The sequence below is a fragment of the Glycine soja genome, chromosome 3 (assembly GCF_004193775.1).
Source record: "Glycine soja cultivar W05 chromosome 3, ASM419377v2, whole genome shotgun sequence".
NCBI classification, from domain to species: domain Eukaryota; kingdom Viridiplantae; phylum Streptophyta; class Magnoliopsida; order Fabales; family Fabaceae; genus Glycine; species Glycine soja.
Window position 1 is genome coordinate 46,245,307 of NC_041004.1, and position 19,414 is coordinate 46,264,720.

At 32.1% G+C, this 19,414-nt stretch overlaps 2 protein-coding genes across 4 annotated transcripts; both read left to right on the forward strand.

Annotated features, from left to right (window-relative positions):
* The first annotated feature begins 2,206 nt into the window (after positions 1-2,206).
* Positions 2,207-5,786, forward strand: LOC114407688 (trihelix transcription factor GTL1-like). Of its 2 annotated transcripts, XM_028370880.1 has the most exons (3): positions 2,207-2,938; positions 3,406-4,861; positions 5,671-5,786. In XM_028370880.1, exons 1-2 carry the CDS (start codon positions 2,511-2,513, stop codon positions 4,847-4,849), a joined length of 1,872 nt encoding a protein of 623 aa, XP_028226681.1. In that variant the 5' UTR covers positions 2,207-2,510; the 3' UTR covers positions 4,850-4,861; positions 5,671-5,786. The 2 variants fall into 2 exon arrangements, with proteins under 2 accessions (XP_028226681.1, XP_028226680.1); XM_028370879.1 differs by lacking the exon at positions 5,671-5,786 and having other exon boundaries at positions 2,208-2,938; positions 3,406-5,153.
* Positions 5,787-12,462: 6,676 nt separating this feature from the next.
* On the forward strand, positions 12,463-19,250 carry LOC114407689 (serine/threonine-protein kinase Nek2-like). 2 transcript variants are annotated; one of them, XM_028370881.1, is made up of 15 exons: positions 12,464-12,833; positions 13,408-13,522; positions 13,611-13,677; positions 13,968-14,033; positions 14,449-14,495; positions 14,617-14,662; positions 14,805-14,885; positions 14,987-15,029; positions 15,115-15,164; positions 15,251-15,332; positions 15,436-15,485; positions 16,169-16,242; positions 16,491-16,542; positions 17,795-18,229; positions 18,397-19,250. In XM_028370881.1, the coding sequence occupies exons 2-15, from the start codon at positions 13,437-13,439 to the stop codon at positions 19,078-19,080; spliced, it is 1,863 nt and encodes a 620-aa protein (XP_028226682.1). In that variant the 5' UTR covers positions 12,464-12,833; positions 13,408-13,436; the 3' UTR covers positions 19,081-19,250. The 2 variants fall into 2 exon arrangements, with proteins under 2 accessions (XP_028226683.1, XP_028226682.1); XM_028370882.1 differs by lacking the exons at positions 14,987-15,029; positions 15,115-15,164 and having other exon boundaries at positions 12,463-12,833.
* The last annotated feature ends 164 nt before the right edge of the window (positions 19,251-19,414 follow it).

Here is a 19,414-nt window from a genome sequence, read left to right on the forward strand (position 1 = left end):
ATTTTAAAAATTTAAGGATATATTTGGGAATTGAGATTTAGAGGGAGTGGGGTAAAGAAGTTTTATTTTTTAATAAATGTTCTCTAATTACTGTTTTTTAAAATAAAAATAAACTGATAGATTGATATAGATTTATGGTCTTAATACTTTGGTTTTATTAACATTATAGAATTTTCTTAATTTACTATTTTATTTTAATTCTCACTTTCAGTTACATCTTAGGGAGTGGGTAATAGTGTCTTGTCAATAAGTTGTTTTCTTCATTTTATCTAATATAGATTTATTGATCTTAGTTTTGGACGTCGGGTTGAGTGGAGCAAGTTAAGCAAGCCCACACAGGTTATAAAATCCAACTCATCTTACCAAAATTGACAGGTTACGAGTGTTTACATAAAACTCATCCAGAGCTTTGACAACTGGAATCAATAAGCAATGCTCTTTAACAGACCCAGCATAGAACACTACAGAACTCGATACAAACTCACATATAGAGGATAACAAAACAAAAAAAAAAGAAGCAGCAACAGATAATCACACAAGCAATTCTGACAAACCCCTACACTACACAACGCTTCCTTTACTCAAGGCCTGTTAACAGAAAAACCATCAACCAAATATACATGGTATGTTTCTTCTCAAGCACAGTCTCCAAAGCGAAGAACAATACCCATTTTCATTTTCACTGCCTCCGCAAAACTAGAGGCATAGTGGGAGCAGCACGGTTCCACAATTCTACATAAAAATGTATATTTTTTATTTAAAAAAATCAAAATTAAATAGTCCGTACTGAATTCTTAGCTAGCCTAATGTAATGTTAATGTCTTAGGTTAGCTAATTGCGAGCTAGTAGTAATTTACAACTTGTACACGAATTCAATATATTATAGTGACAACACACGAGATGCATATGGTGCAATGTTTATGTGAGGAGAGAAGGTCCCGCATTGTCTTTTAGTATATGAGGCTCCTTTAGGCCCCTACTCTTCTGTGGCCAGACACTGTCTCAAACAGACATCTCTTCATGCATGCATGTTTCATTTAATTAATTTTCTCATTATTTTCAGTGTTTTAATTTAACTCATATAATGCTATATCTTTACATCCATTTCCCCCACATAACTTACATAATTTCAACCTAGAAGGATTGATAGAAGAGAAGAAGATAGAGTCTCACATACGACAAATTCGTTTTCTTAGGGTGAGAAAAATGTAAATATGTATCTTTATAAATACTATTTGACTCGAGAGAATTCTTTTTCTTGGATTGAAACATCATCTTCTCCCCCTAAATTTAGATATTTTGAAGAAAAAAAACTTAAATGAGTATAATTAACATTATTTTCCCCTTCTTTATATCAAAATGAGTAAGTAGTTCATAAGGTGTTACATGATAGAAAAGCATGCAAAACAAACATTTATACTTATACACAATAATAAGCTTCTCACGTCCATGTGCTCCTGGCTCTTGCTCTGTGTCTGTGACTGTGTGCAAGCGTCCACTACACAGTAAGCGCTTGCACGTGCTGGCTGCTGTTCCTGTACGACAGCACTGTATTCCTTTGTACCAAGTGAAGATTCCCATCCTTAAATCATTGGTCCCACTCTCTGCTTCTTTTCACGTGTCCTGCCACTATGCCGTTAATTACACCATCATCACCGTCAGCTACTCTATGCCACCCCACACATTTTTTTTTCTACCCAACCCCTCCTCTAATTAACCACACTCTCACTCCCATCGCGCGTCTACATCAACCCCCACATCATATCTTATCCATCACACCTCACATATACACAAATATAAAATAAGGTAAATGTAACATGTCATTATATCTTTAAATAATTTAACTTGTGTACTAATTTAACTATAGAATTGAGAATTTTCAAGTAATTTATTGAACTTCATACTTTATTTGAAAAAAATTGCTAATTTTTAGTGAAATGGTAATGGTTTGCCGAAGTTCGAATTTTGGGTTACGGATAAATTAAGCAATTACTTAGGATCCCTTGTGAATCACAATTTGCCTTTTAGAATCCCTGGTAATCACAAGTTGATATTGTGGGAGTGTGAGTAAGCCAGCTGACTAAAATAGTAGTATTCTTGATATAGCGGGTGAGTGTGTTTAATTTAATGGGATGATAAAGATGAGTTTGGATTTTGTTTGAAAAGAGAAAAAGGGTTGGCCAAGTTTGAAATGAATTGAATATACCTTGAATAGCAACGTGGTTGGATTGACTTGTCTAAGGTCACACAATATTTAATTGCGTAAAATACTATCGTTTAGGGGAGGTGGCCGGTGAGTTCACTTTCTCCTAAAAGGTGTCGGGGGCTATCAGCTATCTTTTCCTTTTCCTGCAAGGACAATCTCCTTGATAAACGCGAAGAAGAGAGAGAGAGAGAGAAAAGGAGTTAAGTTAAGCGTTTATGAATACTTGCTTATAGCATTGTGGTGATTTATTTTTCCGTCGGAGAAAGGAAGAGGTAGTAAAGCACTACTCCAACACAACACAAACATGTTCGATGGAGCACCGGACCAGTTCCACCAATTCATAGCACCAACAAGGACCACTCTTCCTCTCCACATGTCTTTCCCTCTCCACCATCATGCCTCTTCAACCCCTCCTCCAAATACCTTCCTACCCTTTGATCCATATAACCCTTCTTCTCATCATCATCACTTGCCATCACTCCAAACAAATCATCTCTTGCACCCATTGCACCCCCCTACTACTATTATTTCTCCCACTCCCACCCACAAACATGAACAAGACAAGGTTGCTCCAATCAACAACAACAACGACGTTGAGATTCAAAGAGATCAAAGGCAATTACCAGATCAGCTAACCGATTCCTGGACCAACGATGAAGTGCTTGCACTTTTTAGAATCAGATCTAGCATGGAAAATTGGTTCCCGGAGCTCACATGGGACCATGTCTCAAGGTACTTATACTATATACTAACATCACATTAATCATATACTACATATATGCTTTCAATTAAACCTCACTTTTATGTTTAAATTAACTCATATTCCTTTGAGCAAGTGAGTGAATTAATTAAATTGATGAGTGATCATATCATCTGGGGAGAATGAAATGAATGAGAAATTAATTAATGTGCTAGCTAGTTAAACTATAGTATTCGATTAAGTATCTTGGGGTTGATAAATTAACACACACGTGCACCAACGCGCTATCTATAGTACTTTTAGCTCGCACGCTGACACAGCAAGACACAAACCCCGAGAGCAAGATATAGTAAGGCTGATTAAGTTGAAGGGAAGCCATTAAAATTTGAAGTCATGAAGGGAACAGTATATACGTGCTAATACTTGTGCGATGCAAATAATTAACATAAAAATGCTTATGTTGGTTGGTTTTGGATTTTTATATTTATGATGTGTGCAGAAAGCTAGCAGAGGTTGGGTTTAAGAAGAGTGCTGAGAAGTGCAAGGAGAAGTTCGAAGATGAGAGTAGATATTTCGACAACATTAATAATAACTACGGAAAGAACAATTTCCGGTTCCTTATTAGCGAGCTGGAGGAGCTTTGTCAAAACCCTGATCCTGGTGGTGGTGGTGATAATCATAATGGGGTTGAAAAGACTCACCACCTGGGAGGAGACAACATGGGCCACCACGCATTGGAAGAAAATAAAAGAGACATTGAAATAACTACAGCGACCAAACAATGTGATGACATTGTGGTGGAGAAGTCAAATATTTCAAAGGTGCGCAAGAGGAAGAGGCGTGATAGGTTCGAAATGTTCAAGGGTTTTTGCGAGAGTGTCGTCAACAAGATGATGGCTCAGCAAGAAGAGATTCACAACAGGCTCCTCGAGGACATGCTCAAAAGGGACCAAGAGAAGTTCGCCAGAGAGGAGGCGTGGAAGAAGCAAGAGTTGGATAGGATGAACAAGGAGCTTGAGATTATGGCACAAGAGCAAGCCATTGCCGGGGGTAGACATGCCACCATAATTGAATTCTTAAAGAAATGCGCAACAACAACAACTTCATTATCATCCCCTCCAAGCCAAAATGCCAAGTACTACAAAACAAATGGTTCAAATCTTCCAAATTGTGCATTGCACCCGCAAAACCCTAATGATCCTTCCAATGAAGACAACAATCTTGAGCCAACACCTTCTCCTAAAATGATTCAAAATCATGATCAAGCTACGTTATTGGGAGCAGAAAACCCTAGCGCAAGTGACACATTACTACAAGTTCCTTCTTCCTCCAACTCTTCCCCAACACCCGGCCACAACCCTAGTTCTTCACTCAATAGCCACAATAACATTATCCCATTAGACTCAAATTCAGTTTCAACATATAAGCCCACCTCAACAACCCCTATGGCCAGTACCAGTGAGAATTCGAAAGATGATATTGGGAGAAGATGGCCAAGAGATGAAGTGTTAGCACTGATAAACCTGAGGTGCACAAGTCTAAGCAGCAGCAACAACAACAACAACAACAATGAAGAGAAAGAAGGAAACAATAAGGGTCCTCTGTGGGAGAGAATCTCGCAAGGGATGTCAGAGCTGGGATACAAGAGAAGTGCAAAGAGGTGCAAAGAGAAATGGGAGAACATAAACAAGTACTTCAGAAAAACCAAGGATAATGTTAATAAGAAAAGGTCCCTTAACTCTAGGACATGTCCTTATTTCCATCAACTGAGTTGCTTGTATGGTCAGGGAAAAATCGTGCCACAGTCTGATGAAAGGGAAGGGAAAAACTACTTGAATCCAACCGCGAATTCCGGTGATCAAGTGCCACCGGATCATGATCAAGTCCAAGCTGATGAGTCTTCTCAAGTGGGGTCTGCTGCTTTGGTTCAGTATGCATGTTGATCATTCGTGCAGGTGAGAAAGCTCTGAAATTAAGTAATACCCTTCTTTGGATTGCCATTAGTTAGTTTCAAATTCATTAATTTTGTCCATTTTATATGGCGTAATAAGTTCCACTATTTTCCGTTTTCTTTTGGTTTTGGTGGTGGTGGGAGGAGGACTTTTCTTTTATATATATATAGCATAAAGTAATAATTGAATATGTATATTTGATTTTTGTGACCACCGAACAGCTTGAGGAATTAGAACAATGTTTCTGTTTTGTGGATGATTTTATAATGCCAATGCAATTTACATATTTATTTTCTTTGTGAAATTGATGTTTCATATATACATATATTGGCTAATGTCCATTAATTGGGAACACACTGTCCCAGGGAAGAGATGAGACATTCTTCCGGAATACTTTTTTTTTTTGTACAACAATTAATTTTGAAAAAATATTTATTATCCTTTGGTTTTTGTAAAATATTTTAATATATATAGATAATAAATAATAAATACAATTAAATATGTATAATACCAAATATGATCTTCAAAATTTATTGCTGAAATGATATAAACTCTTGAGTCTTGGTCATTTTAAAATCTACTGGGATGGGAATTAATTCTAAAAAATAAAAAGCAAAAGGAATTATCAGTGTCTTCTTCCAAATATATAGGGAAGAAAAGTTATAAATTATTGCTAGCAAGCTTGCATGATGATCAATCAATAGCATGCTTAAGGATACGAAATTTATGTGTACAAAAAATAATTATACAAATTAACAGAGATGTTGATTTTGTTTTGTTTGATTAAAAAACCCCTAATTTTATTTCTGCAGTTGTGCATGGTTGGAGGAGAACACTAGAAGATGGAATCCGCGTTACTTTTTTTTATTATTATTAAAATATAGAAAGTTATAATACATTTTTAGAATAAGAACAAAGAATAATTGAAATATATGATAATTTAATTTCTGTTAACTATAATGATATATATTATCTTATTTGAAAAACTCAAATAACGAAGTTATATAAAATACAAAATTTACTCTCTATTTTCTTCGTTTCTAAATTTCTCCATTCAAACATGTACAGTAAGATATTTAAGTGTAGCATTTTGGTCGATCTTAACATAAGATCATCGAAGAATTTATACCGAGGTGCATTTAGATATTTGTGTTTCTGATGCTGTGGGTGCTCTTGAATACTATTGACTATTGAATCACCCTCCCCCTTTTAAAATTCTTGTTAAGTTTTAAGGTAACACTTCACTATAGAATAAAATAATAGTGGCATCGTAGAAAGATTTTTTTAATTTAATTTTCTTAAATCAAATAGTATATATTTTATTAATAATATGTATTATGCAATATTACATAAGGAAAAGATAAAAAAAAATATAAGACTTTAAAATTGAGAAAAAAAATATAAATAAACGTAAAAAAATTATGGCGCACCATCTTTATTGGTATATATGTATCAAAATTTTAAGATGAAATTTAAATTAATATAATTAATATTATAATAATATTAAAACTATGTTTATTTAAAGGGTTATTGATTTAATCCGAAGGATTAGGTTGAGTGTAGCAAGACAATTTCTCATTTGACACATTAAATTATCTTTGTAAGCATTTTCTTTAGTCTGAAAGATTTTCTCCTTACTTTAATCATTTTTTTTCCTAAATTTTTTCAATAAAAAAGAAATATCATTGATTTGCTAAAGTGTATAAAGATTCAAAATTTATTTATTTTTAATAAATTGTGTTAAATTAAATTAAAGATAACATATATGAAAGAAATAAACATTTTAAATAAAAAATAAATGTTCAATGACAGAGAAATTACATGATTTTATGGAGATGTGAATATATGATTATTAAACATGTATTCATTTAATAATAAATAAACTCAAATTTATAATATATGGATTAATATTTGTTTTCTTTTTTTATATTCTGTTAATAAAACCAAATTGTAAAATTCTTTAATTTTGTACAATCCTTTTGATAAAAAAAAAACATCAAATATCAAACAGAATTCATAGGTTATGTTTTGTCATTAAAACCCAAATCCTAGCCGGAGGTCTCTATCTCCTCTCTCTCTCTCTATATATATATATTACAAATATTTTAACGGTCGAATAGATAAAATAGGAAACAAATTAAGTAGAACATAAAATAGCAATCATCGTTGAACGAGGGCTTATGCTTAATCCACAGTCATTATTGCTAGGTTCCCAAGCTCGTTTGGAAAGGTAATCGGATTTTGATCTGTGAACGTAACTTATGTCATCCTCTTGTGTTTAATAATTTATTTTTGGAGCTCCATCAATTGTTTTTATTTCTGCTTAATCCACAGTCATTATTGCTAGGTTCCCAAATTCCTTATTTTTGCATATGTGTATGAAACCGGAATGTTAAAATAAATCTTTAAGTACTAGTCTTCAATAGATTTACATTAAATCACATCCTAATCTAAAATCTTAAAAATTAAATTTATGAATTTTTTTTCACTTATATAATATTCAACTCTTCTATTCATATTCAATGTGTGACTTCATATCTCATTTAGTATTTTGTTTATCGATATTACTGTATATAAGAATGATACAAGAGCTGTTACTAAAAAATAAAAAATAACTGAATTACTACTTCTATAAACACCTGACAAAAATATTTATAAATTTTTTTTAAAGAAAATAAGATAAAATCCATAACTTGCAATTTATGTTTATGTTTTGAATTTATATAATCATGCAATACAATAAATTAAATTACATAATAATACACGAATACTAGCTTATTACAAACACATATACCATATTTAACTTAAAAATCTCAGATAAGGGGAGCTAGCTAGCTCCAAGGCTCCGGGTATGTTTGTTGAAGAGTCATAAGCTGGGTTTTAAGGTAAGGGATGTGTATCAGGTGGATCGTAGGATAAAGCTCAGCAGAAAAAACGCATCAATCCTAGACAATTTAACAGTAAGATCATTCTTATTAATACAGATGAAATAATAATTTTAAATATATATATATATATATATATATATATATATATATATATATATATATGAAATAATATATAGTTCAAGTACATATATTTTCATTATCCTGTTTAATAGACAAACATCATACTTATTAATATATATGATTAAAATCACTCAATTACGATACTAATGTACTAAATGCAATTAAGTTTATATAATTTGAAATCATTGATTGATAGAAGTAATATCATACAAATTAAATTACTTGCTCAATGCTAAATTTATAAATCATTAATATTTTTTATGACGTTTGAAAAAAAGTGTCAAATAACAGGAAATTACATATTTACATTTAATATAATTATATTACTTTTAATATTTCAATAAAAAAAACAATACAGTATATATAATAAATGTTAAAGTTGAATCATTATTTTCCAATTAAGTAGTAGAATGCGTACTTTTTACTGAATAGCTTAAATCGATTTACGTGAGAGTGAGTGTGTGAGCCGGGAGAGACTACAGAGACACAATAAACTGTGAGAAATATTGAAATAACAGTATTAATGTTGAGAGGGTCCCATATGGTGTTTTTCTTTTTGCAGTGGGCAGTAGCAAAGTATATCTCATATCATAACAGGCTCCTTCTGGCCCCACACTTCTCTGCACAAACACAGACCCATTCATCTTTCTCTGTCACACACATCATGCCCATGTGCTCTTCTGTTTCTCTATTAACAACTGCTTACACCTGCATGCGCACAAGTCTCAGACACTACATTATTTGACTTTTAACCTCAAAAGTCAACGTAATTAAGCCATTTTGTTTTTTGGTCAAATAGCCTTTCATATAGCCTCCCGGCCTGGGAAATAGCCTTTGGGCCCATAATTGTATTTACTCGCACAGGCCCACCACTCATGAACCCAAGAAACAAGTTTGAAGTTTAACATTTGGTCTTGATAAAAAAATAAAGTTTCAAATTTGGTGACGCCTACATACTGATCATTTGATTGTTAAGTTATACGGCAATTTATCAAACTAAGAACCAAAATTCCTATTAAATAAATATTTTATAACCAAATTTTTTATAAAAATAATAATATGAGACCAAACAAAAGAAATTGTGATATTCATGGGTAGAGAAAGGAATCCACTTATTCCAAGTTAGTCTTACACTTATTTTTCTTAACATCAACTTACATATGATACATTGGACAAACATAATATATGTTTAGGGTGCAATGTGGCTTTCTGGTGAGTAGGAATGGGTTATATTGATTTTGGTAGTCAATAGTATATGATATGTGATATCTGATTATGGGAAAGACATTCAGATTCCCACCCTTAGCCGCGTAGATCGTTGTCCCACCAATCCCACCGTCTTTAGATTTTGTTTGTTTATTTATTTTTGCAATGTTCCAAAGTGTTTCTCTTTTCCTTGATACGTCTCCTGCTTGCTTGGCATATGTCTATAGTGTCTCTAGTTTCAACATAGTATAGTTTATTATTGTGCTCCCTACATGTCCATACAAGTTGGGATTAACTGGGATGTTGCACAGATGTAGCTGTATATGTAAAGGGTTAGTTGGTTTAAACTTAAAAACATACATTAATTATGTATTTTTCTGGATTTTTATAGAAAATTTAATTTCAGTTTGAAAAATAACTACACAAATATTTTTAAAACATAATTCTTAGCTAAAAAGTTTATTAAAAAAATTTGAAGAACGAGTTTTAAATTAAAATATATTTTTTTAAGAATAACTACATTTCATCAACTATTTTTCTTGAAGTTAATAATATCATTTCTTAAATTATAATATTGAATTTGGCTTCAATTATAAATATTGATTTTCACTTATTTCTTTTCTTTCTATTCTATTTCTCCTTCACCAAACAGACCTTAAAAAGTATATTTTAGAAAATGAAGCGTAAAATTAAAACAAGCAATTAAAAATAATTATTTTAATTGCATGTAATAAACACTAAATTGTGATGTTAAGTACTTAATTGTAGTTTTAATAAAAAAATTACAATTCCATACTATTTATGCCTCTTTTTTTTATATAAAAAAAAAACAATCAAGTCTCCCAACAAAATTCGATGCTTAAATTTTGTTGACTCAAAGTGGACGACTCTAGATGGGATGAACTAGCATGTGGGTCAATTTATTTATTTTGATTATTTTTTTGTAATTGATAAAATCTTAAATGATAAATTTTGTAGTATATATGTTGCTAATGTTCATTTTAAGGTTAATCATCTATTTTATATTAATTGAGCTTTTTTTTTTATACTTATTCTCGTTGTGATTAATTCACTTTATTTCACTTCTATTTGTGTGCATTGTATGATTTTATTTTATAGTGCAAATGACAACTTTTTTTTTTTTTAGTTTATGATGATCATGCAACATTTGATTAACTTTATGTACACAACCCTCCAATCTATATGCAAAGATTCATGAATCAAATTTCTAAGTTAGGGTTGAACACCATTAACCCCTAAATCCAATAACAAAGACAATGCAATCAAGAGGTCAAGAGGGGAAGAGACACAAAAGCCTCCAAGGATGTGAGTGTGTGTGGATTCTCTTATCCTTCTCTTTTTCTTTCTCTTTCCTTTAGTTATAATGAGTTATGAGATGGGTGTATGAGTGTGTGTCATAAAAAAAAAATTATCTTTATATTTACGTGAGTGATAATGATTTATTTAGTAAAAAAATATGTATTTAATTTTTATTATGTGTAAAATTTTCTTGAATTAATCTTGCATTGCAAACGAAATTAATTTCTAACATAAGTTGAGGGACATTAGTGATCTTTAACCTCAGATAAAAAAAAGGATATAGATATTAAGCTCATAGATAGACTTTTCTCTCTAATAACCAAACTCTTTTGTCTAATCTTTTTATAGTGTAGAGTAACGTCCTATATTTATGAAACATCCATAAAACAAATATTAAAAGACATTCATTTTATTATATCCCATTATTATCTTTATTAGCCTATTTCGGGTTGTTACAATTTCTATTATATTGACGAGTATCATAACAGTAGTTAAAGTTAGGAGAAAAGGATGACATCTCACTGAAAAACAATAACTTTTATTTGAGTTTAAAAGTACTTATAAAAGAGTTTACATTTATCTTAACTCGAAGAGATTAGCAAGGACTTGAATGTGTAACCAATCAGGTATGAGAACTTATCTTGCCGCACTCATCTCACCGAATAGGGTAGAGTTTTGTTGTTGTATTGTATGAATGCTTCTTATATATAACCTCTATCAATCAATTTTTTTTTCAGGCATGTGTGTGCAAGATTGTAAAATAGATGTGACTAATTTAAAAAGATATAAAATAAATATGTATACAAATATTTTTTTATAAAGTTCCTTGTTATGTTTTGAAAAGAAAAAAATATACAAAAATAACAGTAGTTAACTTTATAAAAATTGTGATAATGATCTAGATAAACTTTAAAGGATTTCCAAGTCCAGTTGGGTTTGTAAATCGAACCTATTGGTGAATAAGGTGAAGATTCAAAGCAACGTCAAAAGGTATTATATAAAACACTTGCAAAAACAGTCTGATGTATAAATTGATAAATGAACCAGTGGAGAAATAGTATATGGTAAATAAATATATTTGGCAACAATAACAATTGAGTGAGCTTTATTTATAATTATAATGCTAGGATGGAGATGAGTCACAATCTTGACATTCAAATAAAACTATGGTGTAATCTTAATAAAGCGAAGTCTGTTTAACCATTAAATAGTTATAATAATATTCTGTTATTTACAAATTCCAATCAAAGGAATGAAAGCATGCAGTGCAATGATAATGAACTTTTAGTCGGAAGTCACGGCAGTAGCAAGTGGTAACTCTAAATCTTAAGTTTGACAATTTTAATTTTAATAACGGTGTCAAAATAAATTGGCGTCATATTTTGCGCCGGATGATAAGGTGGTGAATTGAGGAGAGGAGGTAGCTAAGAAATAAAAAATTGAGTTGGTACAATAAGGAAAACACTGCTGCGTGTGTCTCACTATGATTTCCCCTCTCCACTTCCCACCATATATGAATATGAGGAGATTAGACAATCAAAATACATAACTATTAGCTAGATATATTCTATTTTGAATAATTGTTGTGTTTTTGTTCTGGTTTCTACTTTTTTTTTTTTTAATTGAAGCTATGGAGCCTACAAATACAATAGTCCATAACATATAATTTGACTACAACAACAACACTCCTTAGGGAGACCTTAGGCATAAATTAATTCAAAGAGAGGTCTGCGACTAGTTTTCCTTAGGCTCTAGTGTATCTGTTTTTGGCCATAGTTTATTAAAAGAATCTTTCTTTTATTAACTTTTTCTACGGATTTATTAGAATTTAAAATTCATGTTTACTAAGGGTCTTGGATTTGCTTTATAATAAACTGAATATAATGATAAAATGTTTTATGTTAGTTTAGAATCATGCTCTCTCTCTTCTGTCTTGGGCTTTAAATTCTGATGTATCAAAAAAAGTTTAGAATCATGCTATAGTGTCCACTTTAATTCAGAGTAGGTAAATCCTTCCTTAGAACTTTAATGTTAAACCATTTTTAAAATTTTATTAATACTACTAACTAACTAGCAAAAAATCTTGACCCAGATTTTAATTTCTGTCATGGGTTGACGAATGAGATCTGAAGCGCATTAATGATCAATTGTTTTATTGTTAATCAATCACTGTAATGTTGACCCTTGGATCATTTTCCCTTACTCTCATGAACTTCAACTCTCCCCTCTTACTTTGATAATTTGCAATGTAAATTGTCATTTTCTTTCTTCCAAACCAACCACAATGGCGCAAGAGCTTCTTCTTCTGTTGCTGCTGTTCCAATAACGGTGTCGTTTTTCACTTTCTCTGCCAATGTCGAACCTCCCATTCTCAGATTCGTCTCTTCCCTCTCCCTTTTGAGTCCCTTCTATCTCCTCAACTTCTTCTTTCCCCGTCTCAGGTACACTTTGCTTTGCCTTTCTATTTTTTAACCTCAAGTGTTTTATTTCGTTTTCTCGTTTTTTCGTATTTTTTGAATTTCTCCACATTTTCCGCGCTTTCGTTTTCGGCGTTTACTTCCATTTTACTTTTTCCTTCCTATGTAGTATGTACTCCGCTTCGCAAAATTCTTGCCCTCCAGAGTTCGTCAATGCTATACTGTTTATAAAAATAAAAAACTATTGCTCGCAATTTCTATTTCTTTAGGTTTCTCGCTAAGAATTACTCTACCATACCTAATTCTTCAACCTTCGTTCATAAGTTAATGTATTCCAAACTTACTTATTGCTATTGTGCACATTATTACAATGCTGTATCCTTATTGTTTATCTACAATGTGTAATATAGAAAGAGACGAAGTTTTTACCTACATATGTGTACTTTCTGAGCAACTGCCGCTGACATTTTAGTTAACTTCCTTCTGATGTTTTATTATTTGTATTTTTAACTTTGAAATTTGAGTTATGGTTTATATTTGTCCTTTTTCCTTTGTAATTTATTTGAAAGAAGCAAACACGCTAGTCCTTTGTACACAGGAGAGGAAAATCTCTTCCTAATTGATGATATGGAGCAGTATGAAATACTTGAGCAAATTGGAAAAGGTGCTTTTGGTTCTGCTCTTCTTGTGAAGCATAAGCATGAGAAGAAAAAGTGAGAATTGAACTTATGTTACCTTCTTGTTTTCCCTTTTGGCTTCTATTTCTATTCATTTGAGCCTTTCAACTTGTGAATTATATAGATATGTGCTGAAGAAGATCCGCCTTGCCCGCCAAACAGAGCGCTCTCGTAGGTCTGCACACCTGGAGGTTTGTGCTTAATTGCATTAAAAAAAATTTGACTAACTGAACATCTTGTGTTGTTTTCTTTAATCTCGCTTTCTGTGCTTGTGTTCTGCTACATGGTTCCTGCCTTCGGGCTGCACTTTTTTTGTGCATGTGTGTTCTAGAGGAATTTCATTTTCTAATTGGCTGAAAGAAGTTTCAAACCTCTATGAATTAGGCTGTAAACCTCTGTTTCTCAAAACATTTGATATGAAATATTTTGGTGTATGATTCAGTATATTATTCATTTCTTCTTCTTCTTTTGATCTGTTTAGATGGAGCTCCTCTCCAAATTAAGAAATCCATTTATTGTGGAGTATAAAGATTCATGGGTAGAAAAGGTATGTGACTCTTGAGTTCTACTTCTCTTCACCTCCTCAGTTAATTTCAAGAAGTCAAGATAAGCTTCTATTGGATGATTGCTTTTAAGTCTCTCTACATTTGCACTATAAAATATTTCAAGAAGTTTTAACTCTTGGACTTGATCTCAAGCGATGCTAATATTAGTATATTATTTCATTTGGCTTCATTTGCCTTAATGATATTAAATTGGTGTCACCGATGATGGGTTAGTTTGTATCTTCAATTAATAACATGCACAGTAATTTTGACTAAAGACCAAGTAATATAACTTTGTTATTAGTTAAGATTTAAGTTTATTCTCTATTTTGGATAATTACTTTGGTTATTTCTTTTTATTATTACAGTTTTTCTTTATTGTTGATGGATGACATATTAACCTAACTTCCTTCTCAGGGTTGCTATGTGTGCATTATTATAGGTTATTGTAAAGGTGGAGACATGTAAGTTTCTTTTCTCAGGTTTTTACTAGTTTACTCTCTATGGTTCTGTATTCTTTCACTTGGTTATTTTAATAAATTGGGTTGTTAATATTGTTTTAAATATATCATTGATGAAACATAGGGCGGAAGCTATAAAGAAAGCTAGTGGTGTTATGTTTCCTGAGGAGGTTATGCCTGATTTTTTTTCCTTGCAGAAATTATAAATTTTTATGTCTGATTTCCCCTTTCAGACATGAATATTCTTCTTTGAATAAAGAAGATAACATTTATTTTGGATATTTAAAATCTAATATGGTTATCTGTCTGCAGAAACTATGTAAATGGCTTGTTCAACTTCTTATGGCACTTGATTACTTGCATGTGAACCATATTCTTCATCGCGATGTCAAGGTTAGCTACAGAATCTTCTTTGTGCTTAGTGACGACATTCCTATTTCTATCTAATTTCCTTCAAGCAAAATATATTAATGAGAATTACATGATTCTATCAGTGTTCAAATATATTCTTGACAAAAAATCATGACATACGCCTCGGTAAGTTATTCAATTGTTTCTTTAAATAAAGCATAGTTGCATAGATGGTTAAAATTTAGCTTATGAGTGATCAATGATGAATCAGGTGATTTTGGACTTGCCAAAATGTTGACTTCAGATGATCTAACTTCCTCTGTAAGAAATATTTAATCTAAGAACTGAGTTTGCCTTCCGAATTCTAACTTTTTGAAGATCATCATCAATAATGTCTTGTAACTTAGGTTGTGGGAACTCCTAGCTACATGTGCCCTGAGCTTCTTGCTGATATACCTTATGGCTCTAAATCGGATATTTGGTCCTTGGGTAAGTACTCATATATTATGGTTATTTTTGCAATCTTGCTTGATAAGTTTTTTCCATTATCTAGTTGATTGTGTATTCGTGATCTCTGAAATTGGTTGTTCAGGATGTTGTATATACGAAATGACCTCACTTAAGCCTGCATTCAAAGCATTTGTAAGTTTTCTTCTATAATCAGAAGTTTTTTTTTTCTTTTGTATCTCATCTTTGAAAAGATTTAATACTTTCATTGCTGTTGTCATATTACCGATTTTCTGTTTATTATCAATCAGATAAGTAAATTTTATCAACTGTATAGTTTGTTATGCATGTTCATGTATGCTGTATGCACATTATAAGTATTAAGTTGTTTAAATATGTTAGATTTCATCTTAAAACCAATTGACATTAAGTGAAGTTGTCCGAAAAATATATAAGCTGCACTCCAAGAATTGAGGTAGGCGATGTGGAACCTTCCAACAAAATTTACTCTATTAATTTTTAAATCAGTGGTTATAACTCTGCATTTTATTTTCTAAATTCTGTTCGCACTATAGCAGCCTAATCCTGTTATATTACCTATATTTTTTTAACATGTTTTTGTGTTTTATGGACTGACCAATACATTCAAATCCTAAAGATTTTCTGTCTGATTTGATATATTTTGAACTTGTGTCTTTTTTTTTGTTATGACTTTCTTAATTGATAATCAGCTGCACTTGTCTAGCTGCATGGCTATACATAATTACATATATTATCTCTCAAAGGCTTGAAAACTACTTGCATTTACTGCTTTTATATATTTTCGACAAACATTGCTTTTTATTAAATTATATTTGTCTTTCAATTTTTTCAAACAGGATATACAAGCCCTGATTAACAAGATCAATAAGTCCATAGTGGCCCCATTGCCAACAAAATATTCTGGGTCATTGTAAGTCCTTGTTCTTTTGTCACGTAGTTACTTTGGCTTATATATTTAGTTATTAGTTGCTTTTTCATGTCTTAATGCTGTTAAGTTTGGAATTTTTATTGGCCTAATGCCTAAAATAGTCCTAATTAACAGCTTTAGTCAAGGCAAAGCTCATTGAAAGTGGGATTTCTTGTAAATTTATGGCAATAAATTAGTTATATTATGAACTGTATGATTGCTCTAATAATTTTTTATTTCACTTTTGGCAGTCGAGGTCTTGTTAAAAGCATGCTGCGGAAAAATCCAGAGCTTAGACCTAGTGTATGTATAAAAATTCTCTTCTGACCTGGAATAATTCTATGCAATTTAATGGTGCAGCATCTAGTACCGTGTATCATTTTGGAGATGGGTTGGGTTGATGATGGATTCTACATTAAACATTAATGAGAATTTTATTTTATATGTTAACTAGAATTTTACCTATTCTCCATTCATGTGAACATATCTTCCACTGTGCAAAAGAATAATTCTAATTTCTTCATTAAATCAATAAAAAACATGTCACTTACATGGGCAGATAGGCATCTTGATGAGTAAAGAAGTGCTTAAACGTTTGTAATATTTTAAACAAGTCTGCGGAAATTTAATAAACTTTGTAATAAGTAATTCTACATTATGAGAATTAGATTTAATTTGTTTGGATAGATTTACTGAGTGACAGAAATTGGGAAAAAACTGGTCAGGTGCCCAATTCATTCAACCTAGAAGACCAAATGGCCACAGCACTAGTCAAATTGATCTAAAACCAGTGTAGAACATTTTTTTTTTTGTATTTTAGAAATATTTTTAATTAAAAAATTATGTTTTCAGCAAAATAGAACCTCACACATGAAGTCCATATATAGATTGTTACTACCTCCGGTCCTATTACAAATCATCAAGACTAAGGAAAGTGGTGGTTACATTTAATACTACCATAAATTTAAATTTATTTCAAAAATGTCCTTAAGTTTAAATGTTGTAAGTGATTGTCTCATTTAATGTTAATACTCATAGTCCAATGAGTGAGTGTCTAGTAAATAGAGTTAGCAATAAATTAAGGGTATAAAAGACATTTAACTCTGAATAAGTTTGAAAACTGATCATTGTTGCTTATAATTAGGACCAAAGAAAAATACCATCTGTTGCTTATATATAGAACTTGAGGTAGTATTATTTAGTCTCACATGAGGCAAACACAGATGGTTATTACTATTTTTTATTTTTTTTGTAGGATTTGATTCGATCATTTTACGCTAATTTAAATTTTGTTTGCTAACTTGGTTTCTCATAATTTTATATTTATTTGTTATATAATATGTTTTAAATATTAAATATATATACTTAATTAAAGTTAGACTTAGACCAATGAATCATGAATTAGGTACTATCTTTGTCTCTTCAATGACCGATCTGGCTTTTAAACGATGCCTTGTGAGTTTGGAGACATATTATAAAATGACATTAGTTGTGTGAAGGGGTCCTCTGTAACCATGCTATCTTTCTTATTTCTTTCATGTACTTCTGGATGCAGGCTGCAGAGCTACTTGGGCACCATCATCTTCAGCCTTATGTTCTTAAGGTCCATCTCAAAATCAATAGCCCAAGGCGAAGTACATTGCCAGAATCCAACTACATGAAGAAAACTAGATTTTTGAAGTCTGAAGATGATCATGTTTCCCTCTCTGGGAATAAGTGGCATTCTTTTAGCTATGATCGGACTTTAAATCCTAGTGTATCAGGAGCAGAGCAAGATTCTCTATGCTCTACGCTAGAGATTGATTGTACTCCTGATAATTTAAATCAAAGATTTGCTGAACTTTCTGTTGGAGACAACCCCGATGTAAAGTCACTCCATAAGCCAGCTGTTTCCAGAACTTCTATTAATGCCAAGACTCCTAGATTAGCTGCATCAAAAGCTTCTGCCACCCCCAAGAAATCAATGGTATTCTCAAAGAATCATAAGACGGTAAGCCAAGCTGGAATCAATCAATTTTTAATGTTTGCCACATGGTAATGAACAAACTTAAGCATGTGACCTCTGTTGAGTGGGTTTCTTTACAACTCTTGCAGGTTTAATGGTATTATTCAATTAAGAATTTTTTATGTCTGACTTTCTGAAGTCCATGGTTGCAGCTTCCTGTTTCATACAATACGAAAGAACCTGTCCATACAACTCGCAGAGCATCATTGCCATTCCCAAGAAGTTGTGCCATACAGCAGCCTCCTCGCAGGCCCAGTATTGGTTTACTTGACCATGTAAATTCACCAAATATTTCAGTTAACTCTCCCCGTATTGATAGGATAGCAGAATTCCCATTAGCATCATATGAAGATCAATTGTTTCCCATCAATAGATCTTCTCCAAACTCGGCACAGGGTTCCGCAGGCTCTCCTTGTGGCAATGATTCAACTTTGATAGACAAATGCACAATCAAGGTATGTGACACATCCTATGTTAGGCCAGGATGTACGGATGCTTGGCAGGGAATCAAGCGCAGCAGGTTCAAGAAAAATGATGAGGATAAAAGTGGCTCATCTGATCAAAATGCAACTACTGGAGCATCAAGCCACAACTCTTCAGACTTGCGCCGCCGACAGTTTGATACATCGTCATTCCGACAAAGGGCTGAGGCCTTAGAAGGCTTGCTTGAATTTAGTGCAAGATTACTACAGCAGGAAAGGTATGGAGAACTAGGAGTTTTATTAAAACCGTTTGGGCCAGGGAAAGCTTCCCCGAGGGAAACTGCCATTTGGTTGAGCAAGAGTTTAAAGGAGAACACTTTTTCAGCAGGGAACAATTCACCTAAACTGCTGTAATATCTCATATAGTCATGTTTGTAGAGTTCGGTGTTTCTTCTCACACTTACATTTAGAAAGCTGATTTTTATAGGTAACTACGTTTTTCCATTTACCCACCTCTTTACTGAACAATGATATAACTCACTTTAAATCAGATGAATGAGAAAGACGATAGATCTTTTCACTGACTTGATAACATTACTTATCTGACCAGAGTAATTAACTTAAATGATATATTTTTATAAGACACCGATGTAATGTTTGCTATCTAATAAGAATTAGAGTTTTACGTTGGTAATCCATAAAATAATTTTTTTTACGAAAGATGAGCATAAGTTGCCAAAGTATAACT